The 24669-nt window shown below is 44.4% G+C and overlaps 1 protein-coding gene across 1 annotated transcript in view; it reads left to right on the top strand.

Moving 5' to 3' along the window:
* Positions 1-23913, top strand: part of LOC125157788 (A-kinase anchor protein 17B-like) — a 29420-nt gene extending 5507 nt beyond the window's left edge. The window contains exons 3-6 of the mRNA XM_047844786.1: positions 12691-13459; positions 14961-15091; positions 17394-17628; positions 19454-23913. Of these exons, the coding sequence (XP_047700742.1) occupies positions 12707-13459; positions 14961-15091; positions 17394-17628; positions 19454-21094 (2760 nt within the window). The 5' untranslated portion in view covers positions 12691-12706 and the 3' untranslated portion in view covers positions 21095-23913. The remainder of the gene's footprint in view (positions 1-12690; positions 13460-14960; positions 15092-17393; positions 17629-19453) is intronic.
* Positions 23914-24669: the final 756 nt, after the last annotated feature.

Below are 24669 nucleotides of genomic sequence, written 5' to 3'. Positions count from 1 at the left end.
CAATAATAATAATTAAAAAGATTAATTGGAAAATGCAAATCCCTAGAGAAGGGGACTAGCTTACCAAATATATACTCAGTCTTTCTAGCACTTGTGTAGGGTTTCTCTCTATATGGAATTTCTACAGAAATTTGCTGTAGGCACGAAAAATGAGCAACGTGTTGACCACCTCGACATCTGTTTTCGCTGTTTATGCTGAAAGTCGTAAATATACCGCTGTCTTTTTTTTTTAATTTTTTTTTAACGTTTATTTATTTTTGAGACAGAGAGAGACAGAGCATGAACGGGGGAGGGGCAGAGAGAGAGGGAGACACAGAATCGGAAACAGGTTCCAGGCTCTGAGCCATCAGCCCAGAGCCCGACGCGGGGCTCGAACTCACGGACCGTGAGATCGTGACCTGAGCTGAAGTCGGATGCTTAACCGACTGAGCCACCCAGGCGCCCCTGTCTTATTTTTTTTAAAACCATTCCATCCTCTTTTGACTTTGCACTTCTTTCTGCCTGGCAGTGTTCTGTGGTCAAGATGCCACGACACAGCAGGCTGCCATGAAGAGTTCACATGCATTGTGGCTTCTCCAATCTTTCCTTCCTTGATCACATTTTCGCCATAAGGTATTGGGCGATATCCTCTTCATAGGACTCGTATTCAAATAAGTTTGCCTTGGGATTTTCAAAAGGTTGGGAAATACTGCTGCTTTGAGAAACTGCTTAGTTGTACCAAGCACCGGCTCATGGAGAGGTTGCTTTAGGTGGCGACTTGCGGGCAGGGATTTTGCTGGTAATTTTCAGACAGTGAAGGTAAAACTGAGAAGTAAAACACAGGTGCCTTCGTGAAACGCATTGCCCACGGATAATGTCCTGACTGTTCAGTGAGTGAGACAAAAAGAAAGCTACTCAGCCGCATTGCTTTAAATCCCTGGTAGCTTTTATTGTGTCACAAGAAGAGAAAGCAAGAAGTCTACTGTAGTAGCATTATGGTAAATTAATCCAAGATACAAAGTTGTGTTCCTGGCTGGAAGCGTCTGGAGAGGGGTGTTCAAGAATGTTTCTGGTGCTGAGAAGGGGGCAAAAGACCAAAGGACTGGTCAGCTGGCTCTGCTCACTGCTGTGTGCTTATTTAAAAAAAAATAGCTCCCCCCCTCCCCACACCCCAAAAAAGCTCCCTTGCTCCTGTCCTCACCAATATATAGAGTTATGTAAATCCATTTGCCTGGAAAGGCCTGCTACAAGTCTTTCTTTGGGTTAATTTTTTTTAGTGGCTTTAGAAACACTTTGCTTTTATAAACATTATCAGACAAAGGACGCATTAGTATGACCTCTTGAAATAGGGACAAAAAAAATTAAGACTAGAACTGCCATATGATGTACCTGGTCTGCCATGGATATTTATCTGAAGAATATGAAAACACTAATTTGAAAAGACAGGCCCTTCTGTATTTATTGCAGCATCGTTTACAATAGCCAAGATAGGAAACAACCTAACTGTCCATTAAAGATGAATGGATAAAGATGATGTGGGAGATATGTATATGCACACACACACACGCACACACATGCACACACAATGGAATAGTACTCAGCCATAAAAAATGAGATCTTGCCATTTACGACAACGTGGATGGACCTTGAGGGCATTATGCTCAGTGAAATAAGTCAGAAGGAGAAAGACAAATAGCATATGATTTCACTCATATGTAGAATCTAAAAGCCAAACCGTATGAAAACAGGCAAACAAAACAAAGCAAGAACAAATCCATAGACACAGAGAACAGATCAGTGGTTACCACAGGGGAAAGGAGATGGGGGTTGAGCCAAAGGGGTAAAGGGGGTCAATTGTAGGGTGTTGGATGGTAATTAGACTTTTGGGAGTGATCGCTTTGTAGTGCATACGCATGTCAAATTACAATGTTGTACACCTGAAGCTTACAGAATAAAACGATTTTCCTCCTATACCTTAGAACAGATTTTCTTTGAGTGCTGGCAGAAGAGATTCTCCCTCAGCAGGACTCCGGTATGGCCACTAATGTATCATTGCTGAATGGCTATGGCTCTCCAAAAGTCCCTTTTTGTCTGTTCCAAAAGCCCCCAGTACCCCAATAAGCCCTCTAGGACCATCTTGATTTGGAAATTTAGTCATTCTGTGCGTCCTATATTGGCTCTATTCCTGTTACTGCAACACTGACTGCCACTCATTTTAATTATGTGACTTTTAGTTTTTTCAAGATCAGAGCATATGGTCAGCCTCAGTTTTAAAATTGCTGTTTGGGTTAAGGATGTGTCAAAACACGTGAATATTTATCCATGACCTCTTGGCTGGAGAGCCAGGGAATATTTCTATTTGGTCAAGGCTCACTGGGACTGTGTACTAGCCAGGAGCCTGGAAATTGGCTAGGTTGCTTTGATCCATATACATCTCGGCTGCCCCACTGCCTATAAATATGTTGATACAATTTTATACATCTGAAATGCTTTCAAAATGACTACCTTTAAGGTTCAAAGGCCTGGAGAGAAAAGAAAGGCAGCAAAGAACTACTTTGAAAGAGGATATGGAGTTGTGCAGATGGTCCTATTTTTTTCCCCACTGTTTTTAAAAACACGCCTCGTTGAAATGGCTTTGCTGGCACTCCGATAGCAAAGATTTATGAGTGTGAGTAAAAGCGAGAGAGAATGAATGATGGACACTTATGCTTATGATTCAAATGCTTTTAAAGTTGTAAAGTTATACTTTTGATCTGAGAGCCCTGAGATGTAGCAGAGGAATCTCTCTAAGTATCTTCTGAGATGAAGGAAGGTATTAGAGGGACCTTGGACGCAGAATTTCTGGAATTTTCACTGCTGGTTAAAACAACCATTTTACACTTGTGAGAGCATCTCAAGACTGGCTTCTTTTGTCCGTTCTCTTATGCTACTGCGATTTGGTCAGCTTTGCCGCTGGGTATAGAGGCAAGGAAAAAGAGGCGGACAGATGACTAGAGAGGGCAATCTTTTTCTCTGAGAATCTGCTAGAAATGTCCTGGCATTGGGAGCATGTTGAGTGAAATGCCTTGGTAAAGCTGTATACACAAGATACCGCTGGAATGCACACTGTGTAAACATCGTTGAATGACTACAATTTTTTAAGGTTGGAGGAGCTCTCGTTTGCCTCTGCAAAGCTGTTAAGGAATAGGTGGTCTCAGAAGTGTTGCTTTTAGGGGGGCCTGGCTGGCTTGGTTGGCCGAGCATGTGACTCTTGATCTTGGGGGGTTGTGGGTTCAAGTCCCATGTTGGGTGTGGAGATTGCTTAAAAATGAAATCCTTCAACGAAGCAAAACAAAAAGTGTTGCTTTTATTTATTTCTTTTTGAGAGGGGAGAGGGGCGGAGAGAGAGAGAGAGAGAGAGAGAGAGAGAGAGAGAGGGAGAGAGAGAGAGAGAGAGAGAGAGAGGGAGAGAGAGAGAGAGAGAGGGAGAGAGAGAGAGAGAATTCCAAGAAGGCTCTGTGCTGTCAGCAGATAGGAGCTTGATCTCACAAACCGTGAGCTCATGACCTGAGCCGAAATCAAGAGTCTGACACTTAACTGACTGAGCCACCCAGGTGCCCCAATGTTTATTTATTTTTGAGAGAGAGAGAGAGCAGGGAGGGAGAAGCAGAGAAACGGGGGGACAGAGGATCCGAAGCAGTCTCTGCGCTGACTGCAGTGAGTCTGATGTGGGGCTCGAACTCTTGAACCGCTAGATCATGACCTGAGCTGCAGTTAGTCAATCAACTGAGCCACCCAGGCGCCCCGATATATGTTTTTTAGACACGTTTTTAATGGAAGTATAATTGACATAGAGTGTTGTGTTAATTTCAGGTGTACAACATAATGACTCAATGACTTTATACATTACTCAGTGCGCACCACGATAAGTGTGGTCACCATCTGTCACCAAAGAATGCTATTACCATCTTATTGACCATATTCTCCATGCCTCAGTCTTTTTATTTTATTATTGTTTTGTCATCCCTTTTTATTGATGCGTAGTTAACATACAGTGTTATATTAGTTTCAGGTGTGCAATAAAATGATCCAACAATTCTATACACTGCTCAGTGCTCATCACCATAAGTACACTGTCAGTCCCCATGATCTATGTCGCCTATCCCCCCACCTGCCGCCCCTCTGGCAACCCTCAGTTTGTTCTCTGTGTTTAAGAGTCTGGTTTTTTGTTTGTCTCCTTTTTCCTTTCTTTGCTTTGTTTCTCAAGTTCCACATATGCAGTAATCCCAACCTGAAATTTTATCCTGGGGAAATAGTTCAACAGAAGTTTGACTCTAGATTCACAAAGATACATATTAACAATAATAGCCCGTGTTTATTAAGTGTTTACTGTGTGCCAGGCCCCGTTTTTAAGCGCTTTACAATTGCTCATTTGGTCCTTACATCAATGAAATGATACACTGTCGTGATACTTATACTAAATTGAGCAGACTGACATATGGATGGCTTACACAGTTTGCCCAAAACTACAGCTAGTAAGTGGTGAGAGTTGGGATGTAAACCCGGGCAGTGTGGCTCTAGAACCCACAATCTTATCCCTATACTGTATACTATAAAGGCATTATCCACAATAGAAACAAGGTGAAAATAACCCAGACCCTCCACAAGAGGAATGGTTCTATCAGTTATGGTGAGGTTCTTCGTAAACGAAACATTTCCAAACAATACAGCATGAGCTGAAGACTATTCAAATTCTTGGCATCATGCCCTGAAATTCTTTTTGACTCCATTCTCTAAATGAGGGTGTCCCCCTGGGTTGTGTCCTTAGCCATCTTCTTTCTGGATTTCTCTTTGCCCATATGTGGCAAGTTACAATTTCCAAATCGCTTTCTCATACATTATATCCCTTGATCCTTAAAGCCTCAGCTGACCCTATAATATTCTCCAGATACTGCTCCATTTCTCCTCCTCGTCCTCCTCCTCGTCCTCGTCCTCCTCCTCCTCCTCCTCCTCCTCCTGCTCTTCCTCTTCTCCTCCTCCTCCTTCAGCTGTACGCCCAGTGTGGGGCTTGAAGTCATGACCCAAGATCAAGAGTCACATGCTCTACTGACTGAGCCAGCCAGGCGCCCCTGCTCCATTTCTTAAAATCCTAATCTACACACCATCTCTGCTTCTCTACTTCTTTTAAACTCTTCAACTTAATACAATCTGGATTTTGCCCTCAACAGTCCACAAGACCATGCTTGCTAAGATCACCAACAGCCTCTAATGCTGCCAAATTCAGTGGACACTTTTTTGGGGGGCCTGGCTGGCTTTGTTGGTAGAGAATGTGACTCTTGATCTTGGGGTTGTGAGTTCAAGTCCCACGTTGGGTATAGAGATTACTTAAGAATAAAATCTTAAAAACATTTTTAGTGGACACTTCTCTATTCTCCCCTTACTTGACCTCTTTAAAAATTTTTTTAATGTTTATTTATTTTGAGAGAGAGACAGAGCATGAGCGGGGGAGGAGCAGAGAGAGAGGGAGACACAGAATCCAAAGCAGCCTCCAGGCTCTGAGCTGTCAGCATGGAGCCCGATGCGGGGCTTGAACTCACAAACCGTGAGATCACGACCTGACCCAAAGCCGGATGCTTAACCGACTGAGCCACTCAGGTGCCCCAGTACCTTACTTGACCTCTTAGGAGTAGTCAACACCACTGACTAATCCTCCTTCTTGAAACACTTCTACATGTCTGGCTGCTTCTTCTGTCTTCTTTTTTTTTTAATTTTTTTTAACGTTTATTTATTTTTGAGACAGAGAGAGACAGAGCATGAACGGGGGAGGGGCAGAGAGAGAGGGAGACACAGAATCTGAAACAGGCTCCAGGCTCTGAGCTATCAACACAGAGCCCGACACGGGGCTCGAACTCACGACCATGAGATCATGACCTGAGCTGAAGTCAGACGCTTAACCGACCGAGCCACCCAGGCGCCCCAGCTTCTTCTGTCTTCTTGCTGAGCCCTCCTCCTCATGCTGACTTCTAAATGTTAATTTCCCACGGGGATTGGTTCTATGTTTTCTCATTCCCAGAGGAGCTCATCTACACCTGTCATTTTATTTATTTTTTAAAAATGTTTGTTTGGTTTTTTTTTAATGTTTATTGATTTATTTTGAGAGAAAGAGAGTCAGAGAGAGAGGGAGAGAAAGAATCCCCAGCAGGCTCTACACCATCAGTGGGACCCCAATGCGGGGCTTGAACTCATGGAATCGTGAGATCATGACCTGAGCTGAAACCAAGAGTTGGATGCCTAACTGCGAAGCCACCCAGTAACCACCCCCCTTTTCTTTTAAAGTTTATTCATTTATTGTGAGAGAGAGTTAACTGTTTATTTATTTATTTTGAGAGAGAGAGAGAACGAGAGAGAGGGTGTGTGTGCATGGAGTCAGGGAGGGGCAGAGAGAGAGGGAGAGAGAGAATCCCAAGCAGGTTAGCCCTGTCAGCCCAGAGCCTGACGCCATCTCGATCTCATCAACTGTGAGATCATGACCTGAGCCGAAATCGGGAGTCAGATGCTTAACGGACAGAGCCACCCAGGCGCCCCTACACTTGCCATTTTAAACATGATGTATTTGCTGAAGAATATTGCATATAGAAAAAAAAAAACCCAAAGGCACAACCAAAAGTTCAGGGAAAACCCAAGGCACAGCGAATAGTTGTGTACACTGATGTGAATAGTTGTGTGAATAGTTGTGTTCACTGATGTACAGTCGGGAGACTGTCAAGAGCCACTGAAATTTTATAAAGAAGGAAGTCCTTGGTTAGCCAAAGGGCTATGCGGTAGAGTGGAACAATAACCCAAAGGGAAACAGACAAGAAATCACACGGTCCCCAAGACAGATGAGAAAGTAGCAGCTTCAATCCCTTAGCAGCTTCAAGAAGAAAATGGAACCTGGTAGGGGCGCCTGGGTGGCGCAGTCGGTTAAGCGTCTGACTTCAGCCAGGTCACGATCTCGCGGTCCGTGAGTTCGAGCCCCGAGTCAGGCTCTGGGCTGATGGCTCAGAGCCTGGAGCCTGTTTCCGATGCTGTGTCTCCCTCTCTCTCTGCCCCTCCCCCGTTCATGCTGTCTCTCTCTGTCCCAAAAATAAATAAAAAACGTTGAAAAAAAAAACTTTAAAAAAAAGAAAACGGAACCTGGCAACAATACCAAAAAAAAAAAAAAATCTAGTGCCTCAGTGGACCATAGGTTCATTATGAACTGACATATGCCTCAGTATTTTTAAAAATTAAGATTGGAAAATTAGCTCCCTATTCTGGGAGAGTATTTTAATTTTAAGATGAAATATTCATGAACATTTAATTTTAAAGCCCACGAACAACAGGGAAAGATATGAGGACAACTGTCTAATTCATTATTGTTACTATTTGGGGGAGCCAGGAGTTGGCCGTGGGGATTTTATTTTATTTTTTAAAAGTTTATTTATTTATTTAAGTCATCTGTACACCCGGCCTGGGGCTTGAACCCACCACCCCGAGATCAAGGGTCACGTGCTCCTCCGACTCGGGGGGGGGGGACCCTGCGTTGGGAACTTTAAAGGGGGTCATTATTGTTTGTTTGTGTTTTTAAGACCAATCTTGGGAAGGTCAGAAAATAGCTTAGGTGCTTCCTAATCCAGGTGTAGGGTCTTATCCCTGGAGAAAGAGCTGAGAGCAATACTCTAGAGCAGAGAGGTCAAGGACTAGCACGCCAGAGAGTCCTGTAGATGTGTTTATTTGTACTCTGCACTGCTTTTAAATCGTTTCAATTGATTGCCAACATCTGAAAATCAGATTTCACGTAAGGACCTGGATTTCTGGTGCTTCTGGAAAACACGGGCGTTCTGGCCGATCCTGGCCCTTCTTCCCTCATTGCAGCTGGACCTGAGGAGGACTTGCCCTTTGAGATTGGCCCGTTCCTCAGTCTCTGCTCAGTTTACTTTGTTCACTGAGACCGTCTTGCTGTTGGCTGTAGGCATCCGAGTTATGGCTTCTGCTGTAGAATTTACTGCTTATTTTTGCTTCAGTGTGAGACGGAAGCGATAGCCAGTTTTTTGAAAACTGTCAAAAACACGGTTCATCAAACACTTTAAAATGGTATTTGGCTCATTTCTCTCCAAACTTGATAAGAGCCTTTTTTTTTTTTTTTTTTTTTTTTTTTTTTTTACACTTCAGGAAAGTGGAGAGATGTGGGTAAAGTATAGAAATTTGTTTTGTTATGTAGAAATCATCCTTGTGAGGGGTGTGAGGCATATGTTAAATCTCAAAACGGTGATGATTTTTAGTCGTCTTTGTGAATTTAATTTTAAGTAGAAGAAATTTTTAAATAAGATCTATTTATATTGGTCATAATTTTAAACAAGTGACTAAAAATGCATCTATTAAAAGTTTGATTAAATCAGTAAATGTGTCATTAAAAACTACTTTCCCGGGGCGCCTGGGTGGCTCAGTCGGTTGAGCGTCCGACTTCAGCTCAGGTCGCGATCTCACGGTTCGTGAGTTTGAGCCCCGTGTCAGGCTCTGGGCTGATGGCTCGGAGCCTGGAGCCTGCTTCCGATTCTGTGTCTCCCTCTCTCTCTGCCCCTCCCCCATTCATGTTCTGTCTCTGTCTCAAAAATAAATAAACATTAAAAAAAAATTAAAAAGAAAACTACTTACCAAAAAATTCATAACTCAATTTCTGGACTTTATTCCTGTGCATACATAATTTGCACAAAATTATATCCAAATGACACTGTAATAAGTGGCTTTGAGCAGGTTTGATTTTGTTTTTTAAAGTAGGCTCCCTGGCCAATGTGGGGCTTGAACTCATGACCCTGAGATCAAGAGTTGCATGCTCTACCAACTGAGCCAGCCAGATGCCCATGCTTTTTTCTTATTTTAAATTATTTCTCTAGGATAAGTTTCTAGAGCAGGTTACTTGATAAAGGAGATGAGAATTTTTATGATTCTTGGTTTGTTTGGCTAAATTATTCCAGAAAAAGATGATTTACATGGTCTCTAGCAAGATATGAAGATGCCTGTTTTTTTCTTCCCAAAACTCTCCCAGGAATTGGCTTTTATAACTTTTTATTCGTTTGTGTAAAGACTATTAAATGGAATTGTGTATCTATTTAGTGTTGAGAGAGAGAGAGAGAGAGAGAGACAGAGCGCGAGCAGGGGAGGGGCAGAGAGAGAGAGAGGGAGACACAGAATCCGAAGCAGCCTCTAGGCTCCGAGCTGTCAGCACAGAGCCCGACGCGGGGCTTGAACTTATACAAATCACAAGATCATGACCTGAGCTGAAGACGTACGCTTAACTGACTGAGCCACCCAGGTGCCCTTGTAATTGTATATCTTGAAACGAATTAAGAGTTCGATACATGTATCAGTTAGCTATTGTTGTGTAACAAACCATCCCCAAACTTAGTGGCTTAAACAACAGGGATTTATTGTTTCTCACAAGTCTATAGGTTGGCAGGACTGTTGTACTTGCTCACGTGTCAGTGGTCAGTTGGTGGGTTGGCTGGGGGCTGGCTGGTCTAGGACATCTTCCGAAATCAAGAGTCAGACGCTTAACCAACTGAGACACCCAAGCGCCCTGACTCTATCTCTTGATAGCAGTAACTCAAAGTCACATCGCAGAGTGTAGATACGGGGCTGGGTGGAAACTTGCGATTACTTTTACAACTCTTATACCACCACATTCAAATGACTGTTGTCCTTCAAAGTTGTCATCTTTCAAAGCTCTACACTCATTCCAACGATGTACCCACGAATTAAAAAAGCAAGAATCAGAGCCTTTATTAGAATCTCCTTTTTTGGGGGGAGGCGGTTATCAGCCAGTTAAGAAAATCAGTTTGTTTTTTATAGTCAACCATTTTATTCAACGTTCTTGATTCTAGGTAATTTTTTTTTTAATTTTTATTTATTTTTGAGACAGAGACAGAGCATGAACGGGGGGAGGGTCAGAGAGAGAGGGAGACACAGAATCTAAGCAGGCTCCAGGCTCCGAGCTGTCAGCACAGAGCCCGATGCGGGGCTCGAACTCACAAACTGTGAGATCATGACCTGAGCCAAAGTCAGACGCTTAACCGACTGAGCCACCCAGGCGCCCCAATTCTAGGTAATTTTTGATAATTTCTAAATATCAAATCCATGATAAAAGAATTTCAGAATTGACCCCCGTCAAGGCTATTTAAAAGAATGTAACCCGGACTTTGAAATCAATCCAAAAGGAAGCATTCTGAAATGTTTAAGACAAAGGCTTGTCACTGGAATAAATGGGGAGAGCATGACAAACCTGATCACTTTGAAGTGGTTAACTACTCTGTGTGTATTTTTTCTGGAAGGTTTTTTAAAAGCCGTTGCTTTGAATTAGGTTGTGTAAACAAATACCTACTGACTGTAGATGAATTTGGGAGTTCTGTGTATCTTGGTTGAATATCACATTAATTTTTCTCCCCTAAAGGAGCTTAGCGTTGACTCTCATTTAGGTTGCACGTTGCAGCAAAGTAACTGGATTTTTTCCCTCATTTGGCTATTTAGATAATGTTTTTGGAGAAAGAGAGCATGTTTGTTTTCATAACACCCCAGTTCAGTGTTGCTATTATAAGAATTTCTAAGAACCTTAATATCTTAGATATAACCTTTGGAGGCCTTTAAAAAAACAGTCTACGCAAACTTTGTCTCCTCAAGGAAATTGACTTGGACTGTCCTTTATGGACAGTTATTAAAGAATTATGTACCTACAAAGTTAACCAAGATTTAGTAGTGGATTTTGTGTTAGAATTTCTATCATCTGGCCATGTATGCTTGAGTCTAAACCTCTCAGAAGTTGACATTGGAAGTTGACATAAAACATGAGAAACTCAGGCTTTATAGACTCTGGATATATCCACTTTAGAAAAAACTCCTTTATTGGAAAGTGCTATTTGAAGTCAGCAAATAGGAGCAGAAATCCTTGATTCCCAGTATTTGTAATCTTGGGGCACCTTGGGCAGCTTAAAAGAGTTTGTTAATAGGAAATGCCAGCAGGCACTCATGTTTGGGGGATTGTTAGGTCAAGGGCAAATTCACTTGGTCATTCATTAGAAGAGGATGGTTCTTCTGCATTGGAACTTAGAGTTCAGTTTAGTTCATGTCAATAGACTGGGAGCATACGAGTGGATATGTCCACGTAAGACCTAGAAACCAACCTGGACCAAGGATGTTAAATCAGGTGCGTGTTCCCGAATGCGCTATGGGTGTTTTACCCTTGCCTCGTTTCTGTAGTACCCCCAGCCAGTTTTTCTGGGATTTGACCTTTGAGATCAATCATGCAATAGATTGGAGATTTGGAATCTTGGGGTCTCAATGTATGGGCAAGTCACTGAATTTTTCTGAATCCGTCTGAATTTCCCTATCTGTAAAACAGGCATGAAAATTCTTATAGGTTGCTTCGTGAATCAAATGAGATAAAATAACACTTTTGCCACAAATAAAGAATCATCATAGCTTGTGTTTATTGAGAACTTCCTTTGTGCCGGGCACTATTCTTAAGCTTTCACATGTACTTGCTCGTTGAATCCTCTCAGAAATCCTAGAATCTCAATTTTTCAGTGAAGGAAACTGAAACACAGTACAGTTGGCCCTTGAACAACACAGATTTGAACTGTGCGGGTCCATTTATACACGGATTTCTTTGCAATCAATACAGTACAGTACCATACATGTATTTTCCCTTATGATTTTCTTTTATTTTCTTTTTTTTTTAATGTTTATTTATTTTTGAGAGAGGGAGAGAGACAGAGCGTGAGTGGGGGAGGGACAGAGAAAGAGGGAGACACAGAATCGGAAGCAGGCTCCAGGCTCCGAGCACTCAGCTCAGAGCCCGATGCGGGGCTCAAACTCACAGACTGTGAGATCATGACCTGAGCCGAAGTCGGCCGCTTAACCGACGGAGCCACCCAGGCGCCCCTTTTCTTTTTTTTTTTAAGTTTATTTATTCACTCAGAGAGAAAGAGAGAGAGTGCGCAAGTGGGGGAGGGGCAGAGAGAGAGAGAGAGAGAGAATCCCAAGCAGGCTCCTCACTGTCAGCACAAAGCCCAGCGTGGGGCTCGAACTCATGAACCGTGAGATCATGACCCGAGCCGAAGTCAGACACTTAACCGACCGAGCCACCCAGGCGCCCCTTCTTCTTCTTCTTCTTCTTCTTCTTCTTCTTCTTCTTTTTTTAAAGTAACCTCTACACCCAATGCGGTGCTCAAACTCAGAACCCCGAGATCGAGAGTTGCATGCTCCACTGTCTGAGCCAGCCAGGCGCCCCCATTTTTTTCCTTCCTTCTGATTTTCTTCAGAACATTTTCTTTCCTCTAGCTTACTTCATTGTAAGAATATGGTATATCATCCATATAACATGCAAAATATGTGTCCCTCGATTGTTTCTGTTGTCGGTAAGGCTCTGGTTAACAGTAGTTGGGTTGGGGGGCAGCCAAAATCATGCGTGGATTTTCAACCGCATGAGGGTGAGGGGGGTTGGTGCCCCTCACCCCCGTCCCGTTCAAGGGCCAACTGTATACGGAAACTTTGAAACCCCTAAAACACATTAAACGAATGCGAGCTGTTGTCTTCAGTCTCCCCAAAGTGTGCTTTCCCCTATCAGTTGACCTGAAGTCCAGGAATGCTAGCAGCCTTCGAAGTCCAAATCCGTGTTTTGCTCCATCTGTATGAAAATGTTCTCTCTCACCCTCTAAGGTTTCCGGGGGCTACCATGACGGTCACCGTGGTGTATGATAACTCTGAGGCCACAGAGCTCTGTGCAGCTCAGCACCTCTACCTCAAGCCCATAGCAAAACTGATGATCAATGTATTGCTCCCAGAGAGCTCAGAACCCATGAGACCCTTCTCCAACTGGGAAGTTCTCGACCAGCTTAAGAGCCTAATTTGCCCTGATCAGTTCACCACAGTCCGGCTCTCTAAGAGTACCAAGGACTTCATCCGGTTCGAGGGGGAGGCCGAAACGCGAAGTCTGGTTCAGATCTTGAAGGCAAAGTTACATGGAAAGATCATCAAGCTAAACGGTTTGAAAACAGACTTAAAAGTAGTGGCTACGGACGCCCAGGGAGAGTGGGAGCGCTTCCCCAGGGAGAAGGAGGCCTCGTCGAGTGATGGGGCTGAAGAGCAGGACCAGGATAAGAGCCCCGACTCTATATATTTTGAAGGCTTGCCCTGCAAGTGGTTTGCACCTAAAGGTTCCAGCGGGGAGAAGCCCTGTGAAGAGATCCTCCGGGTGGTCTTTGAAAGCTTTGGGAAGATCAAGAATGTGGATATCCCTATGCTAGACCCCTACCGAGAAGTGACGACTGGTGGGAACTTCGGGGGCTTCGGCTTCGGCTTGCAGACGTTTGAGGCCTTTATACAGTACCAGGAGTCGACGGACTTTGTGAAAGCCATGGAGTCCCTTCGAGGTATGAAGCTAATGCTCAAAGGAGACGATGGGAAAGCTCTGGCCTGTAACATCAAGGTAAGAAGGAGCCAGAATTTCTTTCATTCCCCACTGTCCAGGTGGTCCTGAGCAAAAGCTGGAAGGAAGCATCTAGAATAAATTTCCTTAGACCCCACCAGGCTCTGATTGACAGCTAATGTGGAGATTTGTGTTGTCACTAATAAATGGATGTTTAGGAATAAAAATAATCCGGATTTGAACATTCTCTGCTAGCAGGCATGCTGCTGGCTGGGGTTTTGTTATTATCCGGGGTTCTGCCCTAACTTCTCCAGGGCACTGAAGAATTCCTCTGGCCCTTATGGAACTGTCTCGTATGCCTGTTCTATTTGACGAGTTGCTGAGAGAGAGGGATACATGCAGTTTGAAACCACAGGAGAGCGGTTTACTCCCTCTGTCCTCTTGGGGCAACAGCTTACATTTTCAGGATGTCCGTCAGGTAAATTGTTGGAACGTAACCTCAACAAGCTTGGATGCTTTCCTTTCAAGATCATCCTGTCTGTCCAGTCATGCCACCTCATCGATGTCTGAATGCTTGGCCATCTTCTTAGAGAGAGTGCGTGCAAGTGGAGGAGAGGGGCAGGGGGGGAGGGAGGGGGGAGGAAGGGAGGGGGGAGGAAGGAGGGGGGGGAGAGAGAGAGAGAGAGAGAGAGAGAGAGAGAATATCTTAAGCAGGCTCTACACTCAGTGCAGAGTCCAACCTGAGGCTTGATCCCACAACCCTTTGATCATGACCAAAATCAAGAGTCAGACGTTCAACCAACTGAGCCACCCAGGCACCCCTAAAATATATCTTTTTAAATTAGGAGCTATTCAGCCAGACAAAAGATATAACACGTACCATGGTGACCACCCATGTACCCATTGCCCGGCTTACAAAAGAAAACATCACCAGTGAGATGAGACCCCATTCCCCTTCCTCCCCTCAAAGATAGCCATGATTGTGAATTTGGTGTTTATCATTCTTGTGTATATTTAAAAGGGCTATTTCTGTCTCCTTTTATTTTTCGAGCAAATTTGTTTGTAGTGCCTCGATCTGACTTTCACTGTATTTTGAGATTTGCAAAGTAGCTTAATAATCACTACAGTCCGATGTCTGTGTCCCATTAGGTCAGTTTTCTTGCCTCTTCGCTCCCCGCCCCCTCTGCTCCCCCCCCCCATTTTTTGACTATTTTTGTCTCTGATGATTAAAAAAAAAAATACATGAACTCAGTTGATTGCTATAACAAACCAGAGGTAATATACTCACATCCCTCAGACCCTGTGCCCAAAATGACACCGTGATGTCATCTATAGCTATATTAGAGCTCCTCAAGGGTTCTGCCAAAGGAAATTCGACAGGGCTGTTTGGCAGGTGACCACGAAGCAGCGGAACCATCTGGACACTGGGATGCAGAGAGGGCATTTTGAACTCCTTGGGTTTTGGATGGTAATGTACATACCTGTTCCATCTCACTGACCTGGGACATACCCAGCCAGCTGGCAAACTTTTCTAATGAAGCTCTGCATTGTTTGTGGGCAGGTTATGTTTGATAGGACCAAACATTTCAGCGAAGGAGCCATAAGGAGGAGAAATCAAGAAAGGCTAAAATTACAAGAACTAGAGGAAGAAAGGAAAAAAGAAAAGAGGAGAGACGAGGAAGAGGCTGCGAGGTGAGGAGACCGACTTTAACAAAGAGGGTTTTTCACTTCCGATGAGTGGATTTTTTCCCTTTGGGTGAATAGGTGACAATGAGGTGGGGGGCAGTAGGAATTGCTGCAGGTTGGAAAATTCTGTGGAAGCCTATCGTCTTCCGACTGTGCTGTTACAAGACCAAAATGGCCAGACAACTGAAAACAGGAAACTTAAAAAGAAGGTTCTCGGGGAGAACAAGTAATGAGCTAGATTAAGATATCTGGGAAGAAAGGATTCAAAAAGAAAGGATCAGGGGCTTTTAGAATGAAAATCCTAGCCCACCAAATTAACAAGTATACCAATTTACCCCCCACTTTACCAAATTTTACCTTGCCTACCAATTTAAATAAAAACAAATTCTTTTTAGGACTGGAAAAGATTTTCTTCCACAAAATGCTCAGCAGTCAAACCAACTGACAGGCAGGAAGGCATGTATTTCTTGGCATTCTATTTCCTGTTGGCCTAAGGTCTTTCGGTGAAATTAAGGAGCCCCCATGTTTATTTCTTTGAGCTTCTCCTTGTCTTGAAATTAGGGACTTGGGCCTAGAAAGGGCGATTGGATTGCCAAAGGTTTGCCACGAAGGTACAAATGGGCTGGAACTACAGGGCTCTCAAAACAAGTCTTACGTGGGGCGCCTGGGTGGCTCGGTCGGTGAAGCGTCCGACTTCGGCTCGGGTCATCATCTCACAGGTCCATGAGTTTGAGCCCCGCACTGGGCTCTGTGTGGACAGCTCGGAGCCTGGACCCTGCTTCAGAGTCTGTGTCTCCCTCTCTCTCCACCCCTCCTCCGTTCACGCTTTGTCTCTCTGTCTCAAAAATAACATAAACATGAAAAAATTAAAAAAAAAAAACAAGTCTTACCTCTTGGCCCCTCCACTTCCATGTTTATTCTTGCAGTCTTTCATGTGAATTATAGCGGTTCAAAAAAGGAGAGAAAGGGTACCCCTTCATGGACCTTTCACTTTTTTGGCTGGTGGGGTAATAGGAGTTGATTGAGATCATGTCTGTGAAACTTGGCCAGAAATTGAGCCCAGTCAAGGTAACTGTCGCCCCAAATTTCTGGACAAAACATGCAGTTTAGATAATCCTTCAGCTTTTGGCTAAGTCCTCACTCAGGTAACTGTCCCTTCTTTCTCCTTCCCCACGTTTCCATAAGGGCCTAACCAAAACAGTTTCATTTTTCAGAGAACAGCTATAAACAAAGCCCATATTCTTCTTCTTTTTTTAAGTTTATTTATTTATTTTGAGAGAGAGAGAGAGAGAGAAAGAGAGAGAGAGAGAACGAACACAAGCAGGGAAGGGGCAGAGAAGAGAGAATCCCAAGCAGGCTCCACGCCATCAGCGCAGAGCCCAACTCGGGGCTTGAACTCACGAACCGTGAGGCCCTGACCTGAGCTGAGATCAAGAGCCTCATGAACCGTGAGGTCCTGACCTGAGCTGAGATCAAGAGCCTCATGAACTGTGCGGCCCTGACCTGAGCTGAGATCAAGAGCCTCACGAACCGTGAGGTCCTGACCTGAGCTGAGATCAAGAGCCCAACGCTTAACTGACTGAGCCACCCAGGTGCCCCAAAGCCTGTATTTTTCTAAGCCAGTATGTTTTTATGATAGTGTACTGTGTTAAGTACCAGTTCTCATCCGTAAGATTTTCTGAGTGCCTTGACTTCCCTGTTTTATAAGCCAAGGAGAAGTCAACTCCACGGAAGGTTTTGATCTCAAGAGAAATGAAATCAGCACTGCGACAGCTGAGTCCACGAGCTGGACTGCTTGTGGTTTGAGAAAGTGGGGACTTCTAGAAACCCCTCCTTTGAATTCTGGAGCCTTCCTTTTGTACACTCTCTCCTGTACATGCTTCTAACCAACCAGCTCAATTTTGTGTCCTTCTGTTTCGACTGATGGACATGGAGCCTTTTTTTTTTTTTAAGTTTATTTATTTATTTTGAGAGGGCAAGATCAGGGGAGGGGCAGAGAGGGAGAGGGGATTCCAAGCAGGCTCTGCGTTGTCAGCCCAGAGCCCGACGCAGGGTTCGAACTCACGAACCATGGGATCATGGCCTGAGCCGGAATCAAGAGTCAGAGGCTTAACTGACTGAGCCACCCCGGTGCCCCATGCGTGGTGTCTTATTCCCTAAGTTGTCTGTGTCAGGCCCTGGGGTTCGCACTGAGTGATTCCTGGAAACCTAAACGATCCATCCTCCCCGGGCAGTGGGGAGGGAGCTGGAAGGAGAGCAAATGCCTAATAAATACCTTCTGAATGACTGAATCTTCATCATTGTCCAGGAAAAGGAAAGAGGAGGAGAGGAGAGCCCAGGAAAAGAGGAGGAGGGCCAGGGTCAGGCGGCGAGCCCTGAAGGAAAGAGACAGACACCGGCAAAGGAAACAGAAGGAGCCAGCCAAAGCTGAAGCTGCGCGTGAGCCCGACTCTTGGGAAGAGTGGGAGGAGAGGAAGTGCCTGCTGGCTCAGAGGAGGGGGGAGGCCCTTCGGTTGCTACGCGTCCTCTTGAGGAAAATTGCAGTAAGGTTCTTTCTCGATCAGCCATCACTTTTGGTAGGTACTGATCTTTCTGAGGCACACTTCTACGCTGAAGCAGTGGCCTGTTTCAAATCGACTCCATGGAAGACTCTTTGCCTTCCTTGGGATTCGTTTTCAATAGGCTGATCTCCAGTAGCCCAGTTGTGGATTTGCGAAAGAGGTACCCAAATTGTCCAAAGCACTCGTGTCTCACCCTTACCGTCTGGCACACTGTGTGTTCCCGAACTCCAGGATGGTCTGACCCAGAGCCCTATAGCTAGTGTATCTTCTCTGAGTTTCTCATGGATATAACGGAAGGCGCCAGGGCGAGGGAAGGGGTGTTAGGTGCGTAGCCTTCCATTAACTTGTCCATTCATCTGCAACAGGTTTGGATGGGAAGGAAGAACCTTGAACAGAGACCTTAGGGTAGCAGGTTCATGTTAGTCTAGTCTTAAACTATTTGCTAAGGAATTTCTCACATCACAGAGCAATTGTTTTGTTTGGAGAGTTTCCGTTTTGGAGTTTTGGGTTTTGCTGTTGTTGTTGTTGTTGTTGTTGTTTTTGGCTTTTGCCCCACTTTACTGACCTCCTAAAGATAACCAGGCTCCACAGATATCCTGGAGTGAAGGTCAGAAAGGTTCCCAAATTATTAATTTAAAAATGCATATTCAGTGTTTTTATTTTATTTATTTATTTTTTTTGAGAGAGAGAGAAAGAGCAAGAGAGAGAGAGAGGGAGAGCAGGGGAGGAGCCGAGAGAGAGGGAGACAGAGGATCCAAAGCAGGCTCCTCGGTGACAACAGAGAGCCCCTTGCGGGGCTCGAACTCACGGACGGTGAGATCAGACCTGAGCTGAATTTGGATGCGTTACCGACTGAGCCCCCCAGGCGCCCCTTCAGTGTTTTTAAAGACGAAGAGTAAATGGCCTCAGTATCAGAGGCCTCTCATTAGTGTGGACAACCGACCCGAGTGAAATCAAGATCAGAAAACTCTCACATAGACTTTCTAATAAGGCTAGCTGAATCTTTTAAATGTACCTTACTGATCTCTGGGGGCGACCCCCTTTTTAAGAATTTACCTTTTTACACGTGTGTGGTGCCTAATCCTTGGCCCCACTGATACCACACACTGATTGCGTGCGGTCCTCAGGTTTGGATCCCGGGTAACGGGTGGGCACTGTCCCGACTGACGCGAGCCGTCAGTGAGGGCACAGTGCACACTCTCCCCGAGGGGTGGGGCCCGTGGGCAGCACCTTTAACCCGCCCTTTGGTTGTGCAGAGCAGACAACACAGGCAGAACCACTGGCATGGTCGTGTTTTCTACCTGTCATCTTGCTTCTGAATGAAGCAGGGGAGAGGGGACAGCTCAGGGATATCCTCCCCTACAATCCACGGGAAGAGGCTGGAATGAAAAACAGAAAGGCGGTTCATGTTTTAGGCCAGGCGATTCCCTTTTAGACACACATCGCACCCATCAGTCTCTTCTTGTTCTAGGATTTTCTGGGAAGGCTGTAGAGCATGTCTTCTTTTACTGTCCCCAGCCCCTAGTGTAAGACCCGGAACAGTAAATGCTCGCCAGTTTGCGCATATATAAAGGAAAGGGTCATGTGCTCTGAAGGCGTGTAAACGGTCGAGCACAGACCTAGTGTTTGCGTTAGCCCGAGACACTTCATTCGTGCCTCTTCTTTCCTCAGTGCGATGTTGTTCCTAGTCTGGATCCACCTTACAGCTTAGAAACCACTTCAGAACCATGCCAGAAAGCCCAGTTTTCTTTGAAATGTTTAAACCGTTACAGTTTTCATGTGAGATGTTTAACCTTTTTCTTTAAAGGAATCCACCCAGTTTAACCCACAGGGGGTAGACGATCCAAGCCCCAGAGCGAACCAGACTCCAGGGAACACGTTGGAAACTCTGAAGAAAGAAGAGCTACACAGCCAGTACCTTCAGAATCAAGAAGAAGTGCCAAGATATCAGGTTGCCAAGTTACACCATAAACAAAAACAAAAAATGAAGAAAATAAATAGGGCTCACTTACATCAGTCTCCCCACCACCTTAGGAGAAAAGAAATAAGCTCTTCAGCTAGAGGAGCAAGAGCTGGAAAATCATTAGCTGATGGATACAACGATAGTTCGGTCTCTGACCAGAGTTCTCTGCAAAATGCAACAGTCCAAGGTCAGCCTCTTGAGAAAGAAGACCGCAGCAATTCTCATAAATCCAATTCCTCCAGATTGTTTGAGCGAGGGCGTGGCAGGAAGCAGAAGATCTATGAAACAGATGAATTTATTGATTACATGTTAAACTGCTATCAACCTCCAAGCCATGCCCGTATCTGCCTAGAACCAAGTGGCCCAGAAAGCACGCGTGAGTGGCAGAGGGCTGTCCATGCTAAGGGAAATGGATTGCGAGTCACTCTGAGAAAACGTAACTATCACTCCACCAGCCTGAACCCAGTGCAAACCCTGGCAACAAGACGACAGGCTCAAAAAGATGATGGCTGCTCAGAGATTTGTACTCGGGGTCCTGAGCATAAACCACAAAAGAGAGGAAGAGCGGATTATGCCAAAGAAAGTCGCAAGGAGTTAAATCATTGCAAGGACACAGCCAGTGAGGCTGGTGGTCATTTGTCCCCAGCTGATGCAATGAGCCATCTGTCGGAAGAGATTTATGCTTACGAGGTCAGAGTTTCCAAATCCACCAGTCAAAGCCAGGATTCCTCACCCAACAGGTCAGCAGACTTAGAAATGGAGTTGACCGATTTCTTAGAGGAAATCAGTAGTGATTCTGAATGCTTCAGCGAAATCCTTAGCATAAAGAAAGAAGACAATGAGAAATCTGTGACTACGAATGATAGCGCCCCAGAAAAAAGATCTCTTGATGCTGCTGAAATTATCACTAGCGATCAAGAAGTTAGGTCAAGTCCGCAGACCTGGTGTTCAGAGTGGAACCGTGAGGGCGAGGAACGCTACTCTAAATATGAGCTTTGGAAACCAGTCAAGAGGTCCAGGTATGAGCTGACATGCCCATGGCTTGAAGGTGAAAACGGTTCCATGAGAGGTGAGAAGAACAAAAGCCAAAACAGGGAAACACTGGCCCCCAAATATTTGTTTGATGAAGGCTACTGCCGCGGATCCAGCCCCAGTGATCTGTTAGACGACATGGTAAGAAAGAGGAGGAGGTTCGATGATAGCACATTCGGCCAGAACGTGAACTATAGGCCCCCTCATGTGCCAATAACATCATCAAACAGCGCCGATGTTTTCTACTTGAGGGGTTTCCCCCGAAGAAGAGAGACCCCCTGGAGGCCAGACTACAACCAGGAGGTGAGAAGGTTCAAAAGATATGAGAATTCTAAAGATTCCAGGCTGAATTCTGATAATTATTATATTAGACGTAACAGTCAGGAGCACGCGGACTATGGCAGCTATTCACAAAACGGCTGCACTAGTCCTCTGTATTATCAAATGTTTTGAAGTTCTTTCAGTTCAGAAAACGCTCTCATTCGCAGCAAACAAATTGCAAGAAGAAAACTTAAAACCAAATATAGCGATGTAGTTGGCAACTACAGAGCAAGAGAGCGACACTTAAAAGCTTGAGCAAGGTCAAATGCAAAAACCTTGTTTCTCTTGCCAAAGCATAAAGCATAAATGACTGCCAGTGTGCTGGCAAACTTTAGAAATAAAAAACATCCAGACTCTGAAGGTTGGTAAAACAGTGTGCCCGCAAAACTTCTTGATCCGAGGACAGACATTTCTACGGTTCAGCCGCGACTTTAACTGGGTGCCAGCGAGGGAGCAAATGAACGTTGAGAGGAGTTGAGATGGCCCTCTGTGGCTCTTTAGCTGTTCTTACAGCATCATTTAGTGTCATTTATCTTCAAAAGGGACAACAGCGCATGAAATAAGGTCTTTTTATACCTTCTTAGCCTTGGTCAGAAACACCACGTGCAGCGACGAAACTTTCCTGACTTTTATCCAGAAATGGCTGTAGGTGACAGAAGGGATGACAGCAAGGACATACCAGAGACTCCTTCACGACATCGGAAGGTTACGTGACCACCCACCAGAGGGAAATTAATCTTTTAAATATGTTCACAGTACTCAAAGAGTTGTCCTTTTAGAAACAAAGTTTGGAAGACGAAACTAAAAGGGGCTCGGATTGTCCCTTGACGTTTAAACGGATGGTGGACCATTTGCAGAGTTTTGTTTTGTTCTTTCTTTTTTGTTCTTGTGTGTGTGTGGTTTTTTTTTTTTGAAGAACCCCACGTCATTCCATCCTAGAGAAGCAAGAGAATGGAAGTAAAAGAACCGGTGGGATTTGCAAAAGGAAATGCCGAAAGATCCTGGGCCACCGATACCAGCACTTTGGGAGGACAGGACGTGGCAGTATTTCATTTCAGGTTGTGTAATCCTTTCACTCAGGGTTGGGTGACATCAGTTTGTAACAAGCCGCTGACTATCCCCAAACCGACTTTTGATAACACGTTAACAAGTGCCTCCCCAATCCTCAATAACGCCATGGAGTTAGGAGTCGAGGGCAAAGCCCTAGTTTTCTAGCTGGGGAAAAATGGTACGTGTGAAGGCTTTGTAAACTCGTAACATAAGCAGTTTCTCTTTTTACCTACTGGTTTTGGACTTCTTGACTATGTTTTTAAATTGAGATATTTTATAGATTCATAAAGACTTACATCTTAACGCAGTGCATGTTCTATTAAAAGCTCGGCTGATTCATTCCGCCTTATATTGGATTTAGGACCCTCAGGGGCAGTAGATGACCTTTTTTTTCCCCACCCCCAGCCAAGCTCTCCCTGACTCGGCAGTTGAAGACATCGATGAGATCAGACTGGCTGGCAGGACGAGAGGGTGATTTTCATTCACAGAAGTAGTGGAAGGCAACATCTCCCTGTGACATGATTCATTTCAGTCTTCACTTGATATTCTGTGGAAAAGTACCAGCCGGTAGAGGCAAGGTGGAATGCCAGTCAGTGTGGTTGCCCCGAGTGACGAGGCACGTTAAGTGCTCATAACCAGCCAGCCACTCGAGCAACCTGATCTCTAAAGGGGCCCCAAGATCTTCTAAGTTACCGGAAGTAAGAACCACACGTTGTTTCATTGATCTCTTCTCCTCCCATTTAAGAGAGCTACGCTAGGACGTGCGAAAGTTTACAAGTAATGTAGTGGATTGTGTTTATCATTAAGGAGATGATAACCAGCGGACGGTTCGTTGGTTCTCTTGTATTCGGTTCCACTTTCAACCTAGTGACTCTGCCGTTAAAACTAGGTTTGGCTTGTCAAATCTGAAAAATCGTTTCGTGGGGTGAGTGCCTTTTCTCCTCTGAAGACTAGCAGCGACTATTAATGTTCAAAGTACTGTTGTCCAGAGTAGCCTTTTAAAGTGCTAAGAGCTTGTATTTTGTCAGACAGCTTTTGGTAACTAGGTGTTTTTCTCCTCCTCTGCCTCCTCCTTTTTTCATGCTCCATGCCATTGAAACCAAGAACACTATGGGTTCGTAATGGAAAGCAGTTATGGTTGTTTGGAAAACAAATCTTCATTTCTGCTGTCACTAGATAATTTTTCTTTGCAGAGATTTTGGGGCATGAAAACAATTTGCTGCTCAGTAACCAGGCATAAAAAATAAATTGCAGAATACAGCATGTGCAATTTTTTTTTTTTTTTTTTTGGTATAATAGAACCGGTGCTAAGTCACTTCTATCTAATATTTTTGTCTGGTTTTGTTTGTTTGCTAAATACCATCCTGGGACCTAGAAGTTAGTAAAAATACTGATTTCATGTTTACTTTCTGTACCACCTTCAATTTTTATATGTCTTATAGTAATGAGTTTTAGATTTAAATAAACTTCTTTTGTGTGTGTGTGTGTGTGTGTGTGCGCATAGGCCTTAAATGAGGAAGAGAACAATTTATCCTATACTTTTCAATGGAGTGAGTGGCTTAGTAAGCAATGAGATAGAACCGAAAATATTGTGATCACTTTCTATTAGTTCTAGTTACTTAGTTATTCTTTGTTGTGCTGTTATTTAAGTGGTGCAAGAGTTTTTTCTCACATCTTTTTTCTATGTCTTATTAAGTAAGTAAGGGCCTGAACTTTAAATTTTGTCTTTTTAGACAGACATCTCCATGTTTTTCCTCGTATGTGCTGATAGTGCTTTACGAAAACTAAAAACCTGTCAATGTATTTTTGTTCGATTTGTTTGAATTTCTCAGGTAGAAAGCCATGTAACCTGGTAATTTTGAAAGTAAGAACCAAATAAACGCATTTTTTTGTGTGGCAAAGACTGTTTAGAATGTGAACTCTTAAACGCTAATAATTTCACCGGGGCGGGGTGAGTTTCTACTTGTAGGATGCCGCTTTGCACTAATGTTGTCGATCCTCATTTGCATTGTTAGAGAAATAATACATATTTAATTTTCAGATATATTAAAAATAAAATGGTCATAGTGACTACCTACTGCCTGTTCATTTACCACGTGCATCATCTACATTTTCTGTGAAAATCTACGTGCCCAGTTTTTGGGTTGTTTTTTTTAAGTTTCATTCACTCATTTAAGTTCTCTCTACACCCAGCATGGGGCTCCAGCTCATGACCCCGAGATCAAGAGTTGCGCACTCCTCCGACCGAGCCAGCCGGGCGCCCCTATCCATGTCCAGTTTTAGTCTTGCTCCTATGTGGGGGTCTGTTGAGCACTCGACTTCAGCTCAGGTTGGGATCTCGCAGTTCTTGGGTTCGAGTCCTGCGTCGGGCTCTGTGCTGACAGCTCTGACAGCTCGGAGCCTGGAACCTTCTTTGAATTCTGTGCCTCCCTCTCTCTCTGCCCCTCCCCTGCTCCCACTCTGTCTCTCTCAAAAATAAATGTTAAGAAAAAAATTATAGGGGCACCTGGGTGGCTCGGTCAGTTAGGTGACCGATTTCGGCTCAGGTCGTGATCTCACGTTTTGTGGGTTCGAGGCCCGAGTCGGGCTGTGCTGACAGCTCAGAGCCTGGAGCCTGCTTCGGACTGTCTCCCTCTCTCTCTCTTCCCTTCCTCCTC

This window comes from Prionailurus viverrinus, chromosome X (assembly GCF_022837055.1).
Source record: "Prionailurus viverrinus isolate Anna chromosome X, UM_Priviv_1.0, whole genome shotgun sequence".
Lineage (NCBI taxonomy): Eukaryota > Metazoa > Chordata > Mammalia > Carnivora > Felidae > Prionailurus > Prionailurus viverrinus.
This window is presented reverse-complemented; position numbering and strand designations above follow the sequence as displayed.